Source organism: Carcharhinus amblyrhynchos, chromosome 7 (genome assembly GCF_965287045.1).
Source record: "Carcharhinus amblyrhynchos chromosome 7, sCarAmb.v2.hapA, whole genome shotgun sequence".
Lineage (NCBI taxonomy): Eukaryota > Metazoa > Chordata > Chondrichthyes > Carcharhiniformes > Carcharhinidae > Carcharhinus > Carcharhinus amblyrhynchos.
The window spans coordinates 52,003,639-52,023,029 of record NC_137330.1 but is presented as its reverse complement, the minus strand read 5'-3'; the positions used below and the strand labels follow the sequence as shown (position 1 = coordinate 52,023,029).

At 41.4% G+C, this 19,391-nt stretch overlaps 1 protein-coding gene across 10 annotated transcripts in view; it reads right to left on the bottom strand.

Annotated features, from left to right (window-relative positions):
* LOC145344938 (sterile alpha motif domain-containing protein 12-like) overlaps positions 1-19,391 on the bottom strand; it is a 62,467-nt gene that overhangs the window by 21,547 nt on the left and 21,529 nt on the right. For all 10 annotated transcript variants that reach the window (XM_080192300.1, XM_080192304.1, XM_080192305.1 and 7 more), the window contains exon 4: positions 2,568-2,708. In XM_080192300.1, the coding sequence (XP_080048426.1) occupies positions 2,568-2,708 (141 nt within the window). The remainder of the gene's footprint in view (positions 1-2,567; positions 2,709-19,391) is intronic.

Sequence of the window (19,391 nt, the reverse complement as noted above, 5' to 3'; positions counted from 1 at the left end):
CTTAGCAACGACCAAGGTCAAGATAACTGACTTGTAATTTTCCAACTTTTGCCTCCCTCTCTTCTAAAACAGTGATGATACATGAACAGTTTTCCAGTCCTCTGGGACCCTCCCTGACTCCAGTGATTCCTGAAACATCACCACTAATGCAGCCACCATCTCTTCAGCTATCTCCTGCAGAACTCTAGGGTGTCGTCCACCTGATCCAGTTTGTTTATCCACCTTTGGACCTTTCTGTTTCCTTGACACTTTCTTCTTAGCAATGACCAATATACTCACCTCTGCCCTGCCTTTCTTGAAATTTTGTTATGTTACTGGTGTCGTCCACCATGAAGACTGATGCAAAGAACTATTCAGTTCCTCTGGCTTTGGTTTGTTCCCCGTTACTACTTCTCCAGAGTCATTTTTCAGCAGTCCAATGCCCACTCTTGCTTTTCTCTTACCCTTTACATATCTAGAAGAATAACTTTTGCAATCTTCTTTTATATTACTGGCTAGCTTACCTTCGTATTTCATCTTCTTGCCCTTATTTCTTTTTTAGTTGTCCTCTGTAGGTCTTTAAAGGCTTCCCAATCCCCAAGCTTTCCATTAATCTTCACCACATTATATACTCGAAAAGCACAGGGTGATGATACAAAAGGAAGTTGAAATTCCCTGGACAATTCCCAGGCAGTCGTAGCATGGGGCCTTTTGAGGAGTTCCCCAGCGCATCTTCTAGGTTACTCTGAGAAACAATCCTCTGGAGAACTAAAGATCTGGGCCAATGAGATTTTGCAAATAGAAAAATACAAACTTGAATTAGCCATTCTTACTTTTAGTAAATTTTGAAGATCAGGTAAATTTTCTGGTCTCATTTGCTGTGGGAATTATAATGGGTGGAACAGAAAATTTGGCGGACCATTCATAGATCCATTGACCTTGGGCAGGGATTTCCGTTTTTGGGGCATGCATGGCTGAAAAGTCCCGTCCACTATTTTTGTGCAAATTATATCAGCCGGGGGTGATGGCAAAAGCAGATGGCTACTGTTCAATGTTGTTTAGGTGATAGTCTGTGGTATTAGTGAAAGTTTGACAAATAAAAAAAGGCTTGGTCCAAACTAAAGAAAAAAACAGATTAAAATTGAGATTTTAATGTGATTGGTGTTAATTCCTGTGTTGATAGGTTAAAAGGTATTTGCATTCAGTTTTCAAAAATAAATTTGATTTACCTACAAAAAAATGCAACGCTTTTATATATATAAAAAAGCAAACACTTAAGCTGCATCTCATTGTAAGTCTTCTTTCTGTCAGCTCTGATTAAGTGTTTCCCCCGAGGTATATTTCCTTTTACTGCAAGTCAGCAGTTCTCTGATGCACTATTGCACCATCCTGGGAAATCAAGTGCCAAGTGTCTCTGAAACATGTTATTAATCACAATCTTTAATTCAATATCAAGTTACAAAATCCCCTCAAGATATTCAATAGCTACAGTTCTAACAATTAGTTATGTTCATAGGGGAGAAAATGCATATATATATTGCACACATGTAATTTTAAGAAGTATTAAATAAGTGGATTGACGTGTTAACACGATTCACAGCCAAATGTCACCAATCATAATTACTGGTCCGCACATTTGATAACTTGTAAAGGAATAGTTATAAAAACTGAAGTACATACCTAACTGCTTTTGTTAATATTTTGTCTACAACTAGATTAATATTACATGCATTGATATTGAAAATCAGCTTTGTGAAATATTGAAATTCATGTAGAAGTATGTCCCTATCCCTGCCCTTCTCTCCCCCATCCCCCTCCAATGCAAATAAGCTTTGAATGCAGGACCAAAAAAGCTGAATCAGCCGCTAAACCTGTAATGGTCCCAAAGTTCTGGTTCCTCATACCTTCATCCCACAGACAAAATGTAGACAGGACACACAGGGTTGGATTTTACAGGTGCTATGTTCTCCATCCCTCTTGAAAGGTCAGTGGGAGAACCACCCAGGAGAAGAAGGGCTGCCTTGCTGAAATTTAATGGTCAATTGGCCATTGATAGGCTGGAAAGCAGATTTCTACTCCTTAGGGATAGTCATGCCTCAAATAACTTCTTTAACATTCTTTCAGAGAGTTTGGACAGCACTGGTCAGGCCAGCATTTATTTCCCATCTCTAATTGATCCTGAAATTCCTCTTGGCAATGTCTTGACAAGTCTCGCCTGGTTTGAATTTTAAAACTTGGCAGTTAACTGTCCCCTGGTGCATTCCTCATGGCAACGCCTCTACCAATCAGCTCCCTCTTCTTATGCAGTATAAATTGTTGTTCCCTCGATATTCTAGTGACTCTATCCTGATGAGTGCACAAGAAAAAGCTTTGATAGCACATCTGTTTTTGCAACAATACTCAAGCTCTGTGCCACCAAGCAACTATTAATATTATTTTTTAAGTTTTCACAAGATTTGATTCAGGGCATCGGCAAGCAATGGTAATTTAACATTCCCAAACTCTGAAATAGTTTGTTGGTGGTCCTTTAATTTATTGCAATAAAAAGAGAAAAATCAGTTGTGCTTAGAATCCTGATTTATTTATACCTGCAAAGGCAGCAGTAAGGCTTTCCACATCATCTTGTATACGCAATTGCAGTATTTCCTTAAGCAATGATTGACGATGGTTCTCCTGAGCAATGCCCATTTGTTCCAGCTTTCCAGCGGTGAGTCTCAACAAAGCACGTCCTGTTGATAATAAATTTTACAAATAAGCATTTGCTCATTTAGATGGGTTCACTTATTTATAATGGCAATGTCTGTAAAGCGCTAATGTATAGAAAACTAATTCTGATTGCAGATTAATCACTACCCTGCAGAATTAGAATTTTCATCAACTAGAATCCATAATTTGTTTTACATCAATGATATCCATTTCAACTGTTTCTTCGAAATCTACGTGCAAATTAAAAACAATTTTAAAATAACTTAGCAACTTAGGGCTAAATCTTACCAAAATATGGCAGAGTTGATTTATTAGTTTGTCAAGTCAGCTTACATTAACATTGAAATGAGATTACTGTGAAAGTCCCCTAGTCGCCACATTTAGGCGCCCGTTCGGGGACCACTGAGGGAAAATTTAACATGTCCAATGTACCTAACCCGCACATCTTTGGACTGTGGGAGGAAACTGAAGCACCCAGCAGAAACCCACACAAACACAAGGAGAACATGCAGACTTCACACAGACAATAACTCAAGTCAGGAATTAAACCTGGGTCCCTGGCACTGTGAGGCAGCAGTGCTAACCACTGTGCCACCATGCTGCCCCAGAATATTGCTTCTGCCGAGAAAACCGATGTGTTTCTCTCCAGAGAAACGGGTTGGTTTTTATCTCCAGAGCTACAACACTCCACTGAAAAATATCAAGAATGTGTTGTTGTAAAGGAGAGCGGGGCCTAAGCACACCGGCAAAACTCGGCTACACAGAGAACGGGGCACCATCTTTAAAGGGCATTCCAATTATAACCTGAGCAAGCCTCCCCCCACATCACCACAGAGGCCCCAGGGTCTCCCCTCTCCATCCCCAGAGTTGGTCCCTTCCACACAACCAATACCAGCCCCCCCACCCACCCACTTGCATCCTCCCTGTACAGTCCGAACCAACACTCATCTGGACAGTCACCTTCGGCATCCCCAGCTCCTTCATCTGCTCCCAGTCACCACCACCACCACCACCACATCTGAATGAATCCCTACCCCAACTCAACCCCCCTCTCCCCCCACCCCACATGAGGCTCCCACTGGGGCTGACCCCTTGACACAGGTTGGCAAGGTGCTAAGGGCAATGCCAAGGGGATGTACTTAAGTTTGCACCCCAGGGGAGACCCCCATGTTCGGTTCACATCTGTGTAACCTATTGTAAACTGCACTGATGTAACGTCATGTTGGCACAGTGTCAATATACCGGTGAGGTGGCAGATTAACATTATTTGAATACATTCAAATCAATGTAAAGTAGGTTCATGCCCTTTATCGGTGTGAACTTGATGATGTTGCTGGTGTGGGGCAGGGAAGATCTGAAATCATGTTCTCACCAGTGAGAACCACAACTTCTGGATCCTGAGCCCCCACTGGCATTCACACAGATGGCAAAGGCAGGCTCAAGGCCACCCCCGATAAGTTTTAACAGTTCCTTTAACCAGGATTCTAATGTATGTGCTAGTCTGTCTTTTTTTATAACTTAGCTATAAGAAAATATTAGCATTTTGGCAACAAACTGCTTATAAATAAAGAAAATGCAAACCTCATTTTCAGTTTGCAAGTAGATTGCACAATCTGTATCCTGAACCATTTCAGAGACTGATGTTGCAATTTCAACAAAGCAAGTAATAAACTTTAGACTTTCCACTCTAAAGAATTCTGATTACATAGATCATTCAGTTCCACACTGAAAGCTGAGAAGCAAGCTAAATTCTGCAGAGTGTCAAGAAGACACATTACTCAGACAGGACACAGTTTATGAGGGTCAATAATTGCTATCAGTGTCAGTGTCAGCTCCAGTTGTAATTCAGAACAGCAAAGCATTTCAAGTTAAATTACTTATCTTCCATATGGCCTTCATATGAATGTAGTTTTATCGCCCACATTCACCAGAATAGGCCAGATAGGATGTTAATCATAGGTAAATGCCCTTTGACTTTCACTTGCAATAGCCTTGCATGAACTATGTGATCATCTTGTGCTTTGCAACAGCCTTAAATCATTCAGCTCTCTTTAGCTTGAACTCTTACCACCAAAAAGAGAATTACACACACATTTAGTAGTACATTTCCTGTGATACTGTTCATGATAAATTGGATGATAAAGGGCAGAGATCTTCTGAGATTCAGATATGTCCCTTTAAGAACACAATGTCAAGTTACATATTAAAGTAAATGAGGACTTAGGTTTTTCTGAGTTTACCCGAATGTTTAGCAATTCAATATGGATAGCTGCCTTGTTTAAAACCTACTCCACCCAGTTTATAGGTTGCTTCCTATATTACTGAACCATCCTCCCAGTTCCATTGCACGCACCACCATTCAACCCCCACCAAATTGTTCTCAGCTGAACAAGACCTTGAATACTTATCCAAAAGATTGACTCACAGTTTGGACAGGAGAACAGGCAGTGATGATGCAAGAGTTGGCCAGTCACAACAGGGCTGGGAAAATGCATCCTTTGTCCAAATCCGGGAGAAGAAGTGGGAGGCATGTCACATGCTCCCCCAAGCTGAAAGAACCTGTAATATTGCCATGTGGAACTGAATACAGGCAATCTACGTTTTTAACCACCCAACAGGTAGCAGCAGCAGGAGCTCTGTCCAAGTAAATTGCCTGGCCCTCATCTACACTGTGCTATGGAAACATTGGAACTCCTGTATCGATGCCTGTAAGACTAATTTTCTGCATGCCTTATCCCATCATAGAAGTCACCTCCTCTGGAAAGACACATCACTCTTCAACAATTTCAGCCTGATAATCTCTGAAGGAAATACAACACTGGCTTTTTGATTCTAGATTCTGGATCACATGAAACTATAACTTTTATTTTTATTACGGTGCTGCCCTTATCTTTCCCTTATCCTTGTTTTATTGTATGAGTGCAAAAGGGGTAGACATTGCAAAATCCCCTCCCACAAGTGGGATTTTCTAGTCCCGCCCATCAAGACTGGAAATTCCTGCTCAAAGTAAACAGACCTTTCAATGTCCATCAAATCTTCTGTCCTGCCTATGACAATTCCTGCAGCAGGTGGGACCAGAGAATTTACTCTCACATTTTTATGTATATAAAATAAACCAATCCTCTTTTTTTTGATCTGATTTTGAGTTTGCTGTGAGGATTGGATCACTTCAAACTGAACAGTGTGACTGCTTTTCCGAGGCAGCAGGAAGTATAGACAGTGTCAATGGAAGGGAGGCTGGTTTGTGCGATGGATTGGGCTTTGTTCATGACCTTTGCAGTTTCTTGCAGTCTAGGGCAGAGCAGGAGCCATACCAAACTGTGATACAACCAGAAAGAGTGCTTTCTATGGTGCATCTATAGAAGTTGGTGAGAGCTGTATTGGCCATGTACCAACTGGCTCAAAAACAGCTTCTTCCCTGCTGCCAGGCTTTTGAAAGGGTCTACCTTGCTTTATCTTGACCTTTCTCTGCACCCTAGCTATGACTGTAACACTACATTCTGCACTCTCTCCTTTCTTCTCCATGTACGGTATTTTTCGTCCATTTAGCACACAAGCAACAATACTTTTCACTGTATACTAATACATGTGGCAATAATAAATCAGATCAATGGCAGAGGGCTACAGCCATTGGCCTGACTCTGCAGGAGAATGATGATGACTTGCAATGAGGACAAAGCAATGCTTCTCTCATCCTCAGTGATACATCTGAATCCTGCCCAACAGAGAGCTGCATGCATCATGCCAATGAATGGGCATGCCAAATTTTCTTAGTCCCCTGAGAAAGTAAAGACATTGGTGGGTGTTCTTAACTGTGGTGTCAGTATGGGAGGACCATGACGGATTGTTGGTGATCTGAACACCAAAAAAACCTGAAGCTCTCAACCATTTCTGCTTCATCCCCATTGATGTAGACAGGGGTGTGTCCTTCACTATGTTTCCTGAAGTCGATGACAATCTCATTTGTTTTGTTGACATTGAAGGAAAGATTATTTTTGTTGCATCAGTTCACCAGGTTCTCTACAGCTTTCCCGTGCTATGTCCCATCATTGTTTAGGATTCATTCACTGAAACTGTGCAACCAAACAGTTAGAAATCGAGCTAATATACCATTAGTTTGACCTTACACACACTGTGGGAAACCTTGTCACCTGCAACACCTCTTGTTCTGGCAACCAGAGGCAATCGGGGCACCCCTTGCTTGATGGTCAATTCTGACACTGTCCACTATTCAGTGCTCTTCCTTCTCCTTGGCATCATCAGGCCCACCACCTTCAACATCACCTCCAGGTCTAGGTTGACTTCCTTCTGCAGAGCTAGGTAGTGGAAACAGCAGACCACAATAATGCAAGACACCCTCTGTATTCTAGGGGACTCAAGAAGCCATTCCTCTAGCTGCTGCTCTCCCTCAAAGAGTGCTGGGATTTACGAATAGCCCAAGTGCTCCATGGGAAACAGGCACACGCCTGCATGATGAACATGTGGTTGCAGGCGAGTTGAGGGAGTGGAATCCCTTGCGGTTTCTGAATAGCACCTAATGCCGCCATGGTGACTTAAGAGCCACATGGCTGTAGTCTATCATCCCTGCTAGGTGGGCGAAGCCCATAGCTCTGGTGTCCTAGCTTGTCTGGTTCTGATCAAAGTTGATAAACATTTCAGCCTGTCATAAAGGACATCTGTAAGCTCTCTAATACATTTGAGTGGCAGACTGGGAGGTGCCACAGATGTCCCCCCTGCTGTCCTAAAACAAACAATCAGCATAAAAGTTCAGAGCTGTAACTTTAAGGACCATAGACATAGGGTGTTCTCCAGTTCCATGGGATGCCAACTCACGTAGCATGAGACACAGATGGTCCATTGTGCCACCGGAACAGACACGGTCTTCTCTGGCATGGCAGCTTGGACAATTGAAGATAGGTACATCAACACTGGAAAATTCTTGGCTACCACTGTCTCTGACATTGTTGCTCTTTCATGTGTGGTCCTGCTCCCTGAGCAGCAGTAAGCTGCTGATCCTGGCCATGTATAGAAGTACATCATTGTTTCTGCTGTTGGACAATCCTGGTCAGTAGAAACACCAACTTCAAAGACTCCATCATTCTGATGAATCATGCACTGGTGAGAACACCACAGTGAGTACTCAAGAGTCCTAACAGAACCCTGACCCTCATCACTCCATGCATCTGTGGCTTCCACCCCAATGCTTCCCATTACCTGTGTGAATTTCTGCTCTGCCTCATAGCACCTCCTCTGACATGACAGCCACTTCACCATGTGGCTTCCTCTGTACTCCAGCAGGATGAGTAGTATTGAGCCTCTATTGTCTCTTGGCATCTTACCTGCACATTCCACCACAAGCCCACAAAAAAACCAAAGTCCCAACCCTGCATAGCACTAAAGTGGATCTGACATTATGCATGACAACAAGGTTTCCATCCTGATGGGGCATCTCAAAATAGTACTAGACATGATACTGAACCGGGGGTGTGGTGCCAACTATCACCTACCTTGCCAGCAGGCTCTCTGCAGTGCGAGTTGCGTACAAGGCTTGAATTCAAAGAATGTCTACATTCTTGGAGCTTGATGTTCTAAAGGGTTAACCTTTGTCCTCCCATTGTGCAACTAGATCTAGCTATTAAAGTGGCATGTTGGACTCTTCTAAGATTCATCAGTTAATCGCTCTGGCAATAACATTAATCTTCACAAGATTCAGCTGATACTTAAGTGGTATGCAATTAGCTTATGAAACAATTCCTGAGAGGGCAGTCTCATTCTTCAGGATCTTCAATGCTATGCAGTTAAGTAGTCTTGCATGAGAGCAATCAACACACTCTTACTGTTGGACCTCAGAATCAGAGTTCACAGAGAAGTGGATTTGATCCCCTCTGACCTCATGCCATTTACAGCGTGAGGGTTGTAGTTTTCACTGCACTCGTCCTTTCCCAAGTGAGTGTGTCTTTAGGCCTCATGAGACAGGTAGCTTCCCATCATTGATAACCCCACATTGCCCTTGCAGCTTGACCTCTCCCAAAGCAGTCACCCAGAACCTCAAAGTCACACCCTGTACTGCCCCTCTGTTGTGGCTTCCTTCCACCCAGTTTGCAGCTCCAACAGGGAAGGGCATCCATTCAGCTACTGGTTAATCAATAATCTAGCATGGAGGAACTGGGAAGCAATACTTGTGTGCCAACTAGCACATACCCATGGATCAAGGGCGACCCAATATGAAGGAAAGGAAAGCCTCTGAGTGACCTACATGCCCCCAACTCTTTCCCTCTTCCTTTGATTGTGGCAATGACCCTCACCTTCTGCCCCGAGCTGCACTTCCGTGAATTTGCAGCATTCTCCCTGTTGCCCCTTGTGTGTTGGACTGCTGAAGAAATAACAACCACCTGAGTGCTCCGCTCCAATATCCCCTCAGAGGTGATGACGCAAGTTCTTGCTTATGTATTCCTGTTATAGAAACCCTACAGTGCAGAAAGAGGCCATTTGGCCCATCGAGTCTGCATCGACCACAATCCCACCCAGGCCCTACCTCCATACCCCTACACATTTACCCGCTAATCCCTCTAACCTATGCATCTCAGGACACTAAGGGGAAATTTTAGCATGACCAATCAACCTAACCTGCACATCTTTAAAGTTATAAATGGCACCAATGTGACATCTTGCCTGCACCAGCTAAATATTCAGTGCAACCTTAACATCCAGAGTGAGTGCTTGCTAATGGTTTGCTGACACAGTCAAATTGTTCCCTTCCCCGGCACGTTTCACATTACTCCACCAGCAAGGTTAGCTCAAAATCAGAAAACACAATCCTGCCAATGAGAATTACACTTTTCTGAACTCCCCACATTTTTGAGTCTGTGCACTACTCCCATGAATGGCAAACATAGGCTCAAAATCATGCCCAGTGTGTGAGAATAGATTAATGAATAACATTGAAAAAAACTTACAAGTTCTTTATAAATATAGAAATGTGAGGATTGATTGGGGAACAAAAAGGAGATCTTACGAAGCCAGAAGGCATAGCTGAGACACTAAATGAATATTTTGCACTTGCACTGAAGAAGTTGATGTTACCAATGTCACATGTTGTAGAAAACAAATTTGGACTGGATAAAAATAAAGGAAGTACTTGAAAGGCACTCAAAAGTGGAAAAGCCACGCAATCCAGTTGGGATGCAGCCTAGGTTTCTAAAGGAAGGAAGGATAGAAATTGCAAAACCTCTGGCCCCAATCTTCCAATCACTCTTAGATATTGAAATACTGTCAGACAGCTGGAGGTTTGCAAATGATACAAGTCATTAAACAATAGGGTGATAAACCTGGGAACTACAGACCAATCAGATCTTGAGAGGAGACTTTGAGAGACTCGGATCCACCATAAAATTAATTAGCACTTCAAAAAAGATGGGTTAATAAATGAAAGTTAGCTTGGATTTGTGAAAGGGAAATAACTTCACTTAAATGATTCAGTTGAGATCTTTGGAGAGAGATAAACCTAATGGGATTGATGTTGTTAATATGAACTTTCAAAACACATTTGATACAGCACCATCTAGTTAACTTGTTAGCAAAATTAAACTCCATTAACCCTGTTCCACTGTAAGCCTGACCACTGACTGGAAAGGTATCAGAAACAGTTGAGCATATGCACTTCGCCACATCTACACTGCAGTTGTTGGCACATGCACAGATTTCCTCATGGAATCACCAATGTATTCCAAGACATTGAAGTTTATTTTACAAATTACTAGTTATGTTGGGCCAACCTCAAACTGTTTCCAAATCATTAGAATGAGGCACAGTCATTTTATATAAATGTAAGCACTTAAAAATGCAATTTTGTACTAGAAGACTGCCAATTATCATACATTGTGATTAGCTACTGGAGTAAATTAAGAGATAAGAAACTAAGTGAAAATGTAGTTATGCAGTACGATGGACAGTTTAAGATTACAATAATACTGTTCTTTTGAAGCTAGAAAGCCTTTGTGAAGGGAATGCCTAACAGCCGGTTACCTCATTAGGTAACAATAAGATTTTTAATCCCAGAGTCATGGTTTTAAGATGCACATTAAAATTTATTTTTAAATACACATGCACATGCTCAACTGTTTCTGACCTAGAATGTTCAGATTAGACCAGGTAAGAGCTGGTTTGAACTTGATGACCTTATTTGGATAGCCAGGGTACACCTTTGGAGAAGTAAGGTATACCTTTGGATATCATCCTGGAACATTTTTCAGATAGGCAAAGCACCCTTGAAGAAAAATTTAAAAAAACCTTTCAGATTGTTAAATGCAAACATGACTGTGTGTAATAAACGCATAAACCATCAAAGCTGTCAAAGAACTTTCAAGCTGTTAATGAATTATGAAAGAATGAGCCAACTGTCAATGAGCTGTCAAAAATGCTCAATGAGCTGACATAGAGGGGCTGAGGGCAAACGGGTGAGAGGCATGGATTGACATTAATTGGAAGTAAATTGGCATAGCAGTCATGGAGATGTGGGGGCATAAGGAGTATGAAGAGCCATGCAAAGTGTGTAGAATGGCATGGATTGGCATTGGGATATGGGGAGGTGGCATGGATGAGGCATAGGGAGTATGATGGGGATTAGGGGTGTTCAATTTTTTGAAAATTTAATTCATTAAAATGTTGATGCAAAGAGGCATGTCTTCAGCCCAGCCCACTGCCATCCTGGAACAAAATTAGTTAATGAAAAGAACTGCAATGACAAAAATAACTATCTATGCCCCCAGTGATCATTAATTTGACTAAGATCTGGTATTGGAAGCCAAAACTATATTCTCTTACCAGTGGAGTTTTACTATTGGTAAAGATGGTATTTTGAATAAAGTATTTAAAAATCCCACTTCAGTGGAGGTAGGAGGTGATTTAAATGGCCATCCACCTCCATGAACTACACATGCACAAACCCTGGCCCAACTCCAGTCCCACCCCTGAAAAAATAAAAAGTGCAATGCTCATAGGCAGAACTTAGAATTTCTAGGCCCATCTGCCATTTTTGCCACAATGGGGAGGCCTATCATCATAACAAAATTGAAATTCTGAACCATGGTAAATTCTTAGAAGGATAGTAACAAAGTCAGGAGAACAAAGTCAAGAGAACAAAGTCAGATTGGTGAAATGGCCAGACAAATGGCAGATGATATTTAATGCAGAGAAGTTTGAAGTAATCCATTTGGTTGGAACAATGAAGAGAGACAAAATAAAGAATCTAAATGGTACAAGTATAAAGGAGGTGCAAGAACAGATGTATGAAGTCTTTGCTGGTGACAGGATATTTGAGAAGGCTGTTAAAAATGTATACAGGATCCTTGGCTTTAAATTGAGGAACAGAGTACAAAACTAGGAAGTTAGTTTTTATAATTTTTATAAAACACTGGTTAAGCCCAAACTACACTGGCCCATTTTGGCCACCACACTGTAGGATGCCAAGACAACAGAGTTGTGCAGATTCACTTATAACTTCCAAAAAGGAATTAGAAAAATACTTGGAAAGAGGACAATTACAGGGCTACGGAAAAAGAACAAGAGAGCGTTAAACATATTTGGTAACTCTTTCAAAAGATTCAGACAAACTTGATGGGCTAAATGAACTAAATTGGTTGAATTGAGTAGACCTACACAAGTCTTGGTGTGCATTCTCAATGCCACGTTCAATCTGCTTCTCCCCATTTTATAGAATGCAATGTCAGGGACAGCTTTCATTGTGTTCCCGCTCAAAAAAGACAGTAGGACTAGGGGGCACAGCCTCAAGATAAAGGGGGGGTGGTTTAGAATGGAGTTGAGGAGGAACTTCTTCACTCAAAGGGTGGTGAATCTCTGGAATTCTCTGCCCGTTGAAGTGGTGGAGGCTGCCTCGCTAAATATTTTTAAGACGTGGGTTGATGGGTTTTTGATAAGAGTGGGGATTAAGGGTTATGGGGAGAGGGCGGGAAGGTGGAACTGAGCCACGACAGATCAGCCATGATCTTATTGAATGGCGGGGCAGGCTCGAAGGGCTAGATGGCCTACTCCTGCTTCTATTTCTTATGTTCTTGTGTTCTTATGTTCTTAATTAATAATGGAATTGAAATCATTCAGATTAATTGGATTCTTAGAGAAATCTACAGTTAAAACTGTTAAAAGGGACACAACACATATTATTGATCTAATATAACAATGTATTAGATCAATGATTTCATAAACTTATTTCAATAACTTCTGCCCTTTAGGTTAATGAGAACTTAGTAAGAAGAGTAAGACAGAAAAGATGTTCCTCAAAAGCAGTAGACAGTAAACTACCTTGGTCCATTTCCATGCCCCCATTAATGGCAAATTATGAGAACATTGGCATTGAAGAAGTGAGAGCAGATTGTTTGCTTTCCATCTTGGCTAAGGAACTAAATAGAAAATGATTTAAATATGAAAGCGGGTAGAAAGGATAATCAAATAAAATCAGCATGCTGTTCCTGATTATTGAACTCAGTAAAAATGCAAATTCAGATTTGAGGATTGCACAATCTGAAACCAAGAATTAGGCATGTAGGCAAATATAGAATTTAATTTAATTTAGTTTGTTCCACCTCACCCCATCACAATAATATGTATCAATAGCTCCCACAATAAAGTTATATAGACTTTGAATCTCAGACAGTTTTGTTAAGTTCTGACAAACAAGACAATTCAATATCCAGAAAAAGATCTGAAACATTTCCACATCAAACTGATGCATTCTTAAAACTGATTTATTGTAACCGACAGAAAGATCACACTTTAACATTTATGTTAGTGACAGAAAATCAATATTGAAGAATGACCCCTGATGTGTACCTTCTTAAATCTTTGCTGAATCAAAACTGAATTATAAAGGTTACTTAAATGGCTGAAGAGCAGTTGAAGGTTTAAGCCAGTCAGTTAGGCACACGGCAGTGTTGCCTCATCAACACCTGAAATAGAAAAATAAAATGAGGAGTTTGCTCCTACAGTCACAATGGTGGTCCCATGGGCCATCAGTCTGGTCAGGAATTTTAGATTTTAATTGAATTTTCAACAGCTGCCATGGTGGGATTTATACCTGGGTCGCCAGAGCAGTGGGGTCCCCTAATCCAGTGACATTCCTCTGACCTGGGTATTCTGCTGCAGAAAGGTAACTTTCCCATCACCACAGTTAAGGAGATGATGGGTGGGCGCCTCCTTGTAGCAGATGTACAATAATGCACTGCTCTGATTAATTAACATTATGCCCCAGCTCCAAACAGTGAGCTGTTGGCTCTCCATCAGCAGCTTTCACTGGTGATATCCAGGTTAGTCATTCAAAGTGATGACTTCAACTGTATCTTTGATGCGGCTGAATGATCCAGCAGGGCCAACAACAGACTGGACACCATGTCCAGACCCCTGATGGAAATATTAAAAGATGTTAAGCTGCACAACGTCTTCAGCAATCCTGCGCACGCTACAGTTGGAGCATACACTACAATTGAAGGATCACCAATTCAGTGGAAAATATTCTTTAGTCTGCCTGCAATTTGTTAGTCTTCCCATGCAACAAGTTGTCCATGTTGCAGACAGATATACTCCAAGACCTAGGACTACATGCTGAGGGCGCACTAGAGTTTGGGGCAGTTGCTGCAGCGGCGCAAGGGGAAAGCTCACTGTCTTAGACCTTTCAGCCATTTTGCATTGAGGGGCTGGAAATTGTACAGAGCCCCTTGGGTTGTATGACTCACATTGAATGTACACAGTAGATATTACATGCATCATAATTAGACTGAAACATATCAGAGTGCAACACGATCTATGTAAATAATTTGAATATCATTGCAGTCTCAGTATTTTTTTCATTCAGGTTTAAGGTGCTGGGGAGCAGGTACAGAGGAGATGTCAGGGGTACGTTCTTCACTCAGAGGGTGGTGAGTGAGTGGAATCGGCTGCTGTCAGTGGTGGTAGAGGCAAACTCGCTGGGGTCTTTTAAGAGACTTCTGGATGAGTACATGGGATTTAACTGGATTGGGAGTTATAGATAGTTCTACGGCCTGGTAGGTATGGATATGATCAGTGCAACCTGTTTGTGCTGTAGTGTTCTATGTTCAAGGGATGTGGGTGTTGTTGGCTGGGCCAGCATTTATTGCCCATCACTAATTGCCCTTGAACTAAATGATTTGCTTGGCCATTTTTCAGAGGGTACTTAAGAGACAAACACGTTGCTATGGGTCATACAGGCCAAACTAGGTAAGGGTGGCAGTTTTCCTTCCCAAAAGTACATTAGTGAACCAGATGCATTTTTTATGACAATTGACATCATAGTTATTAGACTTTTTATTCCATATTTTTATTGAATTTTCATCATCTGTCATGGTGGGATTTAAACCTGGGTCCCCAGAGCAGTGGGGTGCGCTAATCCAGTGACAATCACTACAGCACGGTCTATCCCACATAATGACCATTTTGAAAGGTTTTGTAATGTTCCTTGAGATATTTTATGAATAAGGTAGTATTTTTTAAAAATTAAATGTTTAAAAGATCAACTAATTTTGCAGCAATAATAATAGTGAGGCCAACCGTTACATAAGGGAAAATCTGACAGCAACTTCTGATGTGCAGTGAAACATGGAAATCCAGAATTTGCTATCAGAGATATGCTGCTCTTCCGCAAGGTACACTGTTGCAGATTTTTTAAAACTAAACATTGGATGTTTAGCATGTGTTTGTCTCTTATCTCTTCTCTTTAATTTTGCCTGTACATTTTTAGTTTAATCCCCACATGCCTTTTCTTTTATATTGCAATCTGTTGTGAAATTCAAATCGGAGAACAACAAACCAAGGTACAACAAAATAATCATTGAAATTCCCTGAGTCCAATGGTTAGTTAAATCTTTCTAGGCTGGAAGAAATACACATTTGAAATACTGTGCATTGGTGGTGTGAAATGTCGTGGCACAGAATGCAGTTAAGATGGCTTCCTCCACTCAGATCCTCCAAGGAAATAGATTTTTTAAAAAAACTTGTTTTCCCAGGTGAACTTTGCCTGTAAATTACAAAAATAATTTGTTCTAAAAGGTTAAATATTCGAAATATTAAAAGGTCCATTTACAAGTTAGACTTAATTCTTGAATTTTAGCCCATTTAGAGGGGCTAAATGATAGTTTTTATATATACCATAGTGAAATGATACATATAAAGATTAAAAACAGAAAATGCTGGAAATATTCAGCAGGTTTTGCAGCAGAAAGAAAAACAGGCTGCATTTTCAGAGTCTGGGAGGCTCTATAGACCATTAGAAATGATGGCTCGCAACTGATTTCAGGATTCTCGGCTCATTGCTGGTGATGCCAATTTTTAGCAGTGCGGGAGATGCGTGCTGGCTGGTGTGGGTTGTGATCCAGTACCCTGCACTCTCGACCCTGGTCAGCTCTATAGCAGCAACAGGCATTTCCTCGTCCTCTGCAATATTTGAGAAGTCAGAGTTTTACAGCAGAGCAAGAGGCCCTTTGGCCATTGTGCCTGCACTGGTCACCGAGCACCCATATATTCTAATCCCATTTTCCAGCACTCAGTCTGTAGCCTTGTATGCTATGGAATTTCAAGTGCTCACCTAAATGCTTCATAAATGTTGTGAGGGTTCCTGCCTCTATGACCCTTTCAAGTAGTGAGATCCAGATTCCCAGCAAGCTCTAGGTGAAAAGGATTTTCCTCAAATCTCTAAATCCCTTGCTCCTTACCTCAAGTCTATGTGCCCTGGTTATTGACACCTCTACTACGGAGAAAGATTTCTTCCTTTCCACCCTATTTATACACCTCAATTTTGTATACCTTGATCATATCCCCCTTCAGCCTTCTCTGCTCTAAGGAAAACAACCCCAAACTAACCAGCCTCTTTTCATAGTTGAGATGCTCCGGCCTTGGCAATATCTTGGTGAATCTCCTCTGCAACATTTCTAGTGCAATCAAATCATTCAAGGGCTCATGGTTCACAGCCCTTCAGAGGTGTCTGAACCATACTCTGAATGAGAAACCTATAGAAAGGAAAATTCAAAGGGTCTTAACCACATGCCCTTGTCAAGCTATGTCCCTCCACCCAGCCCCATGGCCCCTCCTATCCTTCATGCCAACCTATGACACTTTCATACCCATTCACCCAGTATACACACTGCACTGAACCAAGGAACCCTTTAGTAACAATAGAATGTACGGAAAAGCTTAAAAAAAGCTATTCTTTCATAACTTTTTAAAAAGATGTGCTTTTACTACAGCCAAATAAGAGTGTCAATCACCCAGACTTTTAAAGTCAATCACAGGAATTAAAAGCACTTCATGTCTCTATCTTCTGTAAATAAACATTGTACAATTGACAGAATACATCACTGAACAGAGAAATGCCTTGGGTTTGCATGAAGGGTATGACATCCCATGGGGGTAATTAAAGAGGTATAAGTAGGCATTGAGGGTATGAGGGCCCAAGCGACTGTGCAGAGGTGAGACAGTGTAAATGGCAAGGGCCATTAAACCATTATTATTACAACTGGGACAAAGTCCCATTGCAATGTAGGGGAACCCCATGGCAGACCTTTTGACTGGTTCTAAACTCTTTCTGGGGCCTATGGGCCTGACTCCAATTATCATCCACACCTCTAGAATGAAAATTCCACCTTTGTAGACACTTTTGCCTGAGGCAGGCATGCCGGCCTAGGAAATTTCCTGACTCCTGCTACCCATCTCTAGAATGAAAATATAGTCCTACGTTTCAGTTCAATGACCTTTCAGCGCTGTAATTTCTAGTTGCATTGAGATTCTAAACCATGAAGTATTTTGCTGGAGATGCGAATTCTATTAGATTTCTTTCCTCCTCACTCTAAAGCTCAAAAACTTTTTCCCGGCAAGTGTGTGCTGATAATAGTATAGTGAGGGCAATGGGGCATCTGGGACCCCCTTGAGAAATGAGATTGATGGTCTGCCTCCTTATTCAAATCAGACTTAAAGACTGAGAATGAAACCAAGCAACAACAGAGAAGGATGATAGAATCCCTACACTGCAGAAGGAAACCAACCAGCCCATCAGGTCTACACTGACTTTTAGCCAGACTTACCCCATAATCCCACACAATTACCCCACTGATTCCCTAATCTATATATTTTGGGACTCAGAGGCAATTTAGCATAGCCGGTCAACTTAAGCCTGCACATCTTTGGATTGTGGAAGGAAACCGGAGCACCCGAAGGAAACCCTCAGAAACATGGGGAGAACATGCAAACTCCAAACAGACAGTCACCAAAGGCCAAAATTGAACCCCGATCCCTGGTGCTGTGAGGCAGCAGTGCTAACCACTGCTACCGTGCCACCCTGAAGATGAATTAGAATTAAATCAGTTACATAAATGAGGAAGATTACATTTTAAGTGAAAAAGGAAAAACATTTCTTAAAAATTTGTAAGAACAAATTACTACTTGCAGGAAAGATATTCCAAGTTTAAACACTTCCTTTTCTGGGTGGTTAGTTTGATTGGCATTGCAGAAACATAAATATCCTCATGAAAAGGAACCAACCCTAGCTTTCTGTTGTGAGTTTAATGAACAATGGACATGTAACTGCTGCAATTTTGTGAAGTTTATGATGAGATTAAGGCATATTGCTGTTTCCCCAATGTTAAGATCTGAGCTGCATTAATCATTCAGCTATTTGTAGTGATTCGTATTCCACAAAGTATCTCTTCATTTTCATTAGTTTCTAGAAGATTTACATATTAATAATAATAAAAGCAAGTGCCAGTAAATGTGCTGTTATTCTGGCTGCAAATTCTGGGGCATTTTACATGCATTGAGACTTTCATTTATTGACAAAATATTATTAAATAGTCAGATCTTCAAATGGTTTTATAGAATTCTGGAAAATCTGGAGGGTTCTTGCTGAATTGAAAAACTAGGATAAATAATTCTACCTCAGATACATACAATCAGAGAACATAATTGGGTGTCTTAGTGCCACTAACATTACAATACTGACAGCTTGGTCAGCCTGGAAGCTGATAGATTGGATCATTTGCATTGAAAATATACAATTCAAGCTGGAGAAATGGCTTTTAAGGAAATATCAGAATATAATTTCTGGATTTAATTGTGCCTTCAGCACCATAAAATTTGAGGATATAAACATTACCAGAGATACAGACTCTCATCAGGATATTTAGAAACATAGGAAATAGAAGCAGGAGTAGGCCAATCAGCCCTTCGAGCCTGCTCCGCTATTCATTTTGATCATGACTGATCATCAAATTCAATACCTTGATCCCACCTTCCGCTCCCCCCCCCACATCCCTTCACCCCTTCAACCCAAGAGCTATATCTATTAGAAAATTGATTTGTTTCAGTTTCAGTTGTGTCAGTACCATGCGTCAGTGGAAATCTCCCAGAATAAGACAGTGAGAAAACAGGAGCAATCCACTCCAGTGGCTTAGGTGCCTCACACCGCAGAGTGGTGAGGTGCATGCAGTACTGGAAGGGGGAAGGGTCATTGACCCCAACGTACCCGTCCCCCTCATGTCCTATCAATCAGGACATGATTCACTCCTGCATGTCCCTCCTGCCCATCATTGTCCCCACCCAGGCCCCACCACTTTGTCACCAATCCTGATACATTGGCAGTGTCAAATTGCACTGCCAAGTTAACTAGTGGGCACTGCCAGGATGCTTGATGG